The 8,261-nt window shown below is 42.4% G+C and overlaps 1 protein-coding gene across 1 annotated transcript in view; it reads right to left on the minus strand.

The window, feature by feature from the left end:
• Positions 1-5,493: 5,493 nt before the first annotated feature.
• The window catches only part of LHFPL1 (LHFPL tetraspan subfamily member 1), a 40,265-nt gene continuing 37,497 nt past the window's right edge, over positions 5,494-8,261 (minus strand). Inside the window, exon 3 of the mRNA XM_007108481.1 lies at positions 5,494-5,675. Within this exon, the coding sequence (XP_007108543.1) occupies positions 5,494-5,675 (182 nt within the window). The remainder of the gene's footprint in view (positions 5,676-8,261) is intronic.

Here is an 8,261-nt window from a genome sequence, read left to right on the forward strand (position 1 = left end):
GGCAGTATTTTAGCTCGATATACAAAGAGATATCTCGGGAAAAAAATGCAAAGTTTCCCCAAATGGGATTCTAATAGGCCACAGTGGAGGGAGGCAATGTGTCTCTGGAATGATTCCCATGTTTACCTCTTCATCTACCCCTCTTTATTCCCCTTGATCTTTCTACCAGCTTTGTTTCCTTTCTGTAGTTGCCACCACCTCTTCAGGAAGCAGAGGCACTACATGAAAAGAAGCCAACATCATGGGCTGCCCTCATGGATGCCAGGTGGTCTTGATGCCCTCCTCTCCCAAGTACTGTTCTCTGGAGCCTCCTTTCTGGAGAGGGAGGAAGAACCAGGATACAGTGCTGCAGTCAAAACCAAGCATTTTGTCTCCCCCTACTTCTGCCTCCTGACATATTAGCAGCCCTGTATAATGAAAATCTAAATCATTTGTGTGCACACATAGCAACTGTTTATTTGCTGTTAGCTTTGAAGACTCAGTGGGGGTTCGATGCCTTTAGAGAAGAGATCAGCCCTGGGAGAGTCTAATCTCCTAAGTAGACGAAATGAAAATTGAAGCTGAAAATACATCTCTCTATATCTAAAGAGAAGCCAGTAATAAATATCCTTCAAACTGCAGCCCCCCTCCAGATCAGAAAATGTTTTTAAACCAGGGACACAGAGCGGAGATGACTCCTTGTAAGGGTGCTGCCTTCTGTCTGCTAAAAAAGCTTTACTAGGTCTGGTTAGAGATTGATGGTGAGTTCTAGAAATAGCACAACTTTCCCCTCAAGCCACAAAGTGCGTTGCCTGCCATCTTTTACAAAATGCATTCACTATTTGTTTTCTTGGAACTTCCATTTTTTTCTCACTGACAGACTGTCTTGGGACTAAATACAATCCTGAAGCTTCTCCACATTAGTATTTCTACCAAGAGTGAATTCCAGATTGAAGACAGTGTCCTTATCACATTATGAAGGGGCCAGACCTCCCTCGTAGTCCAACTTGTTGGACAATTTATAAAGTCTCTGCTTGCCAGCAGCTTCTTCATCCCCTCATCCTCCTAGGGTTTCCCCTCATCCAATCCAAACCTCATATTACCACCTACTCTTGCAGAAGCTCAGAGGCCAGAGCCTGTCCATATTGGTTCAGGGCACATGTCCCTGCAAGGCGGGAACCCACTGCCTGGAAGTCATCAGCATCTGAAAATCAATGGAGGCAGCTACTGCCCTGGGAACAGGGAAAAAGAGAGGTGACATTACGGAGAAGGCATCACTCAAGACAGACCTGAATGACTTGACACCTGCAGTATACCAAGGGCCACCCACGGTGGAGAAATTGTAAGCCTACAGACACGAGACATGCCAAATGGGTGAGTACTGTCCATCTGACATTCTTTCCTGAAGGAATATCCTGCTAAATAGACTCCTAAGAAATAATCAGTTGGTTTTGAGCTAGCCTGGGTGAATAGCCTCCCACCTCTTACCCCTCTACACACGAGATCCAAGGGGTTCCAAGAGTCAGAAAGGACCCATGGTTAAGCACCCGATCTGTGTGCACAGGCGGGGAGCATGCCAGCCAGCCAGGCACGGGACAGACCACCGTCTCTGAGATTCTCACTTTGCTCCTTCAGCCCTCTCCCAACCCATGGGCTCTCCTTCCTCTCTGCTTAACAGCAGCCAGAGGAGGCAGGCTTAGCTTCCAAGAGCCACAGGGAAAAAAAAAAATAGGCTAGTCAGACATCTATGCAAAAACAATGTTTGGCAGGAAAGAAACCAGACACCACCGGCAGGGAGGAATTTAAATTCAAATTGAACAAGGGGCTGGATCCCTCTTTGAATATAAGCCCCTGCAGGCCTGGTTTCTTCGCAGGAAAAAAAAAATCCCTTTTAAATCCTCTCCCCTTTCCCTGGAAGAGGGGAGGAAACATGCCAACTAATACCTTGTACAAGGTGATAGTCATTTAAAATGGTTCTTTTGAATTAACCCCTTCCTGCTGAGTCTCCTGTCTAGGGTATAACTACTTTACGGTGTGTTCAGGTATCTGGGCCACGGAGGGCAGCAAAGCATTGACTTCCCGGGAAGCAACGTGTAAGGGAGTGGTAGCAACGGGCACTGAGAGAACCCGCTGAGCTGTTATTTTCCATGTGCCGCTCACACCCGCAAGGCCCATTCTCTGCCCTTCTACTCCATGCTCTGTGACGAAGGAGGCTGACCTCAATGGACTGTAGCAACAGCCTTTGTTGCCAGCTGGCATCTGGCTGGGTCTGGCTAATGGTGGGCATTGGAAGGAGATCAGAGAGCGGGAAAGAGAGGGAGATAAGGATTGTGTGCCCCTGTCTGCCTCCTAGCTGTGTTACATTTGGGCAGAGTTCACACTGTGCTACCTAAAGACACAGCTCCTATCAGGCAGCCCTTCTTGCACGGCTACAGTTCTTGCTGGGTTCCAATAACACAGTTACTTCCCCTTGTCCCTTCAGTCTTTGGGGTGATAACAGCTCCCCGCCATGCATCGCCTCTGTATGCCTCACCATCACTGTAGATTCCCTGAATTTCACCCACACCACCATAAATAGCCCCTTCATTAAGCTCAGCTAGGTAAACTCCTTGAGTATACCATCTCTTTCCTGCCAATACCCTGACTTAAACACTTATATCACTTTCACAAATCCTATCCCGCAGAATTCCAGAAGGTTCCCTAGCCTGAGCAGAAAGATCACCTGATCCGACTGCCTTTTCGAAAGAGACTGATCTGCATTTCCTCAAACACCTGACATATTCTCCATACATCGAGCTCTCCTAAATTACGGTTGCGTTATTGTGCCTACACAATAAAAATGAAGCTTGAGCCAGTTCCATTTTTGTTTTACCTGTTCTTAGTCGTCTGTCTTGGGGAGAGGGCATGCTGCAAACCTAATTACAATGCTTTCCTCCCAGTGAGATATGTTCAACTTGCTTTACCTTAAACACTTAATCCAGTTCCATGGGGAAGATAATGCTTGACATGAATCCGATCATCAGTTCCTTACTATCTGTTATTCCTATGGTGTTCCCCATCTCGCTGATAGCCCACATCTCAGAGCGAGCATACCAAAATTTTTACTTGTCCTCACCTACCATAGCCATTAGACATCAAGTGCCATGGGATCTACTTCCTAGATATCTTTTTGAAATTTTAACATGCTCTCTATTTAACCCAATATACCCAAAATATTATCATTTCAACATTTACTCAGTATAAAATTATTAATAAGATATTTGAATTCTGGTACGTAACAAAATATTCTAAATATCTTCTTTCAAATTCATCCATGTGCTCCAGCTCCACAGTCACTATCTTAGTTCAGGACTTGATTTTCTTATACCTAGATTATTGAAATATCTAGTCTCTCCCTATTTTCTTCCATTCGCCTCACATTAGCCAGACTGATCTTTGAAAAACACAAATATGTTCACATCACTTCCCTTTCAATGGCCCTCCTTTAGGATAAAATCCAAACTCCTTACCGTAGTGTAGAAGAGCCCATTGGTATTTCCCTCTTCAGCTTCAGCTTCTGCCTCCTCCCTTTTCACACCTCTGTTCATCACTCTTGTGATGGGGCCACGTTTTCTCATGTCTCCATGCCCTGCTTTCCACGTTCCCTTGTATGGTACACACTTAGCCTTTGCTGACTAACTCCCCCTATTCATCTCTCAGACTCATCTTAGGCATCATCTTTTCTAGAAATCTTTCCCATGAACCCCTTCACCCCAAGTTGGTTTAATAGCCCCTCTATGTGATCCTTTAGCCCCCAGCCCTTCACTTGGTAGCATTTAACACACTGTTTGGCAATTATTTATGTACATGTCTGTCAATACCCTGTTACTTTTAGGGTGAGAAACTGTATCTTTTTTTCCCCCAGTACTTAGCATAGAATGTGGCATACAGTAGGATATTCAAAAAGTGTGTCCTGAATGAGTGATTAAATGAATGAATGAGCTCATGAATGGAGTATATGCTTGAATTCACTTACCTGCATAAGGCCGATATATGGACCCTGACCCTTCTTGGGATGGCATGTAACTAATGAGAACATTTTTTGCCATTTCTCTCCTTCCAGGTAGGGCTGTTCCGGGCTGTACCGAAACCACTCTGGAGTGATTAAGAATAGAAAGAGATGAGCTGGCCTTTTGTGTCACAGTCCCTCGCTAGTCCCTAAAGCTATAGTTATGGAGCAATAGAGCTAGCCTGAATTAATTAGAGAGGAGTCGGGGAGACAAATTCTGTCCCTGAGAGACGCCAAGTTCTTCTACACCATCCATCAGCCTTGAGCACAGATGGGATGGAGGCCAAGCCTAAAAATACATCAGCCTCAGGTGACATCAGGACTCTGTTCTTTTATGTCTAATTCACCCCAGATGGAAGGGAAAGCACTTGATGAGCAGTCTTTGAAACAAGTGGAGAAATGTGTATCATGCTAGGAATGACTACAGGGGCAAAAGGTCACTGTGGATTTCCTTGTCAATAAAAATGAACTCTAATAGGAATTTCAATAAGGAACCAGCAGAAACATCCTTGTCATCATCATTCTGAATTTGTGTTTATTGAGCACACAACAAATGCTAGTCTCTGCTCAGAACATTTGATGAACACCAGAAAATTTCTGTATCTATAAGCGACTAGGGAATACTTGCCACTATTTTGATGCCAGTCACCCAGCCAGAACACAAAGTGAACTTTTATGAATATTCTAAAGCATAATGAGGAAGGGGTCTTAGACTATATGCAAGCATACTTGATTAGTGTTTTCCCCATTGGGAGTCACCCTCCCCTTAAGCTTGCTCACAACCGGCAAGGAAGAAAAACAGGAAAAAAGAGGACGAGTCACGGTATAGTCCCGAGAAAGTCACAAAAATTTGGGCAGTGGCATGCCATAGATGTTTCGAGATGGCAAAAAGTATCAGGGGATGACCAAAGGAAAGGAGTGGTAGGAACCATCCCTGTCCATCTCATGGCCCCTTCATGCACAAGTGTTTTTACCCAAACTTTAAGCTTTGGGGTAAGTGATAGGAGCTGTAGAACTCTGAAGAGCTGCTTGACTGTGCAGTTACCTTTCAACTGAGGATCTTTCTTTTTATTTTGTATGAAGGAGCACTTTGGGAGTTGGGGGCTAATGGGCACTCACCAGCTAGGTAAACATTAGAGAGAATTATTGTTCTCTTTTTTGGCCACACCGTAGGATCTTTGTTCCCCGACCAGGCATTGAACCTGCGCCCCCTGCATTGGAAGCACAAAGTCTTAACCACCGGACCGCCAGGCAAGTCTGAGAATTATTGTTCTTGATGAATTTTGTAAATAGCCACTGACCCACTGGTTTAAGGGGAACCGAAAATGAATGACTAGGGAGTTAAAAAGCATGCAAACACTGGGTTACACTACTGGCAAGTGGGTAGGAACTGGCCTAGTCTTAGTACCTCTTTTCAAGGCTCCCTTCCCTCCTCTTTCCCACCCTCTCCAATCTTCTGCTAAAGCTCAAGGTTTGAGGCAGTGGTCAAGCTCCATGGCATAAGAATTGGTGTTCCTCATGATGCTCTCCACCAACATGACAGGCTTGGGGTGTCTTCCAGCAAAGCAAGAGAGCCAGGTGCAGATCAACATGGCTGCAGCTGCGCCACCTCCAGCACAGTAATATGCCCAGCCAAGCCGACAGGTACCTGTGGAAACAGGGACAGAGACATGAGGGTTAGAGTGTCTTCTCATACATTCTCTTTGAGATGTTAGGGTTAAAGTGAGAGTAGGAAACAGTGAATGCGAGTGGGCTTACTCTTTCCTCCCTTGCTGATGGCTGGTATTAGCTTTAGCAAGAGGTTATAAAATTTTATTCTGCTACAGTAGGAACCTGGGGGTGGTGTTGGTGGTGGTGGTGGTGGTGGTGATGCTAATGACAGTGATGACAAGAACAACTTGATCAAGTGTCAAGAACTATGCTAAGCTCTTTAGACATATATTTCATTGATCATTATAGTCACTGTATGAGTTAGCTACTCTTATTATCCCTGTTTTATACAAGATGAGGCAACCAAGGCACAGGTTCAGTTAATTGTGAAAAATCACACAGAAAGTGGTAGGGTCGGGATATAAACCCTGGCTCATCTTGACTCTAAAGCTCCACAGTTTTAACCACACTGATATATTACAGTTCATGGACTGTTTTCAAAGAACTATATCCTGTATCATCAGGAAATTTGCAGGCAAAATCAAATCCCTTGCTCCGTACCACGTGCCTCTCTCCTAACCTACTTTTTCAACATCCAGGGAGGAAATATGCATTGGAATCAAGGCCAAGCTTCTAAGGGGTAGTTTCAGTTTGAAGGATAATGGGAAAGGTCACCTGCTCAAAAATATCCACCCCACAACTTATCATTCATTCTACCAGAGGTAGATTCTTTCCTTTGAAGTGTTTGAGTTTTTTCAGAGATCCGTCAGAAAAGGTCAATGCCCAGAGAAAGAGAGCTATTATATTACAAGGGATCAGAGTAATAAATAACTGCTAAAATCAAGTGCTTAAGGAAATAGGACTCCAGAAATTGGAGTAGATGTCCAGTGATACAAAATTGCAGAGGAATTCTGAGAAAAAAAGTGGGCAGTGACTTTCACCTACCTCACAGTCTTGCAGAAAGTGAGTCCTGACTATAGGCAGTCAGGTGGGGATGTCAAGACTGATCTTCATGAAAATTTACTTTTTTTTAAATTGAAGTATAATTGAGTTACAAGATTATATTAGTTTCAGGTGTACAGCATAGTGACTCAGTATTTTTACAGATTATACTCCATTAAAAGTTATTATAAGATAATGGCTATAATCCCCTGTGCTATAGAATATGTCCTTGTTGCTTCTCTATTTTATACACAGTAGTGTGTATCTCTTAATCCCATACCCCTGTCTTGTCTCTCCCCGCTTTCCTCTCCCCACTGGTAACGAAGTTGGTATTCCATATCTGTGAGTCTGTTTCTGTTTTGCCATGTACGTTCATTTGTATTATTTTTTTAGATTCCACATATAAGTTATACCATACAGTATCTGTCTTTCCCTGTCTGACAAACCACTGAGCATAATATTCTCTAGGTCCATCCATGTATCTGCAAATGGCAGAATGTCATTCTTTTTTATGATGGAGTAATATTCCACTGTATATATATGTATGTGTGTGTATATATGTATACCACATCTTCTTTATCCATTTATCTGTTGATGGACATTTGGGTTTCCTCCATATGTTGTCTATTGTAAATAGTGCTGCTATGGACATTGGGGTGCATGTATCTTTCTGAACTAGTGTTTTTGTTTTTTCCTGATATATACCCAGGAGTGGAATTGCTGGGTCATATAGTAGTTTTTTGAGGACTCTGAAAACTGTTTTCTATAGTGTCTACAGCAATTTATATTCCCACCAACAGAGTACAAGTGTTCCTTTTTCTCTATATCCTCACCAACATTTGTTATTTGTAGACTTTTTGATGATAGCCATTCTGACAGGTGTGAGGTGATGTCTCATTGTTTGTTTGACTTGAATTTCTCTGATAATTAGCAATATTGAGTATCTTTTCATGTGCCCGTTGGCCATCTGTATGTCTTCTTTTGAAAAATGTCTATTCGGATCTTCTGTACAATTTTGTCTAGGTTGTTTCTTTTTATGATATTAAGTTATATGAGCTATTCGTATATTTTGGATATTAACCACTTGTAGGCCATATCATTTGCAAATATGTTCCTCCATTTCATAGGTTGTCTTTTTATTTTGTTGATAGTTTCCTTTGCTGTGCAAAAGCTTTTAAATTTAATTAGGTCCCATTTGCTTATTTTTGCTTTTATTTCTTTTGCCTTGGGAGACAGATACAAAAAAGACATTGCTACAGTTTATGTCAAAGAGTGTTCTGCCTATGTTCTCTCCTAGGAATTTTATGGTTTCAGGTCTTACATTTAGATCTTTAATCCATTTTGAGTTTATTTTTGTGTATGGTATGAGGAAATCTTATTGTTTTACATGTAGCAGTCCAGTTTTCCCAGCACCAGTTTTTTTTAAACAGTTTACATCTCTTTATTCTCAAAACAAGATCACAAGACATTTGTTATAAGTTACTGGGTAGATTAGTTCTTTTTTTTTAAACATCTTTATTGGAGTATAATTGCTTTACAATGGTGTGTTAGTTTCTGCTTTATAACAAAGTGAATCAGTTATACATATACATATGTCCCCATATCTCTTCCCTCTTGCATCTCCCTCCCTCCCACCCTCCCT

Source organism: Physeter macrocephalus, chromosome 21 (assembly GCF_002837175.3).
Source record: "Physeter macrocephalus isolate SW-GA chromosome 21, ASM283717v5, whole genome shotgun sequence".
NCBI classification, from domain to species: domain Eukaryota; kingdom Metazoa; phylum Chordata; class Mammalia; order Artiodactyla; family Physeteridae; genus Physeter; species Physeter macrocephalus.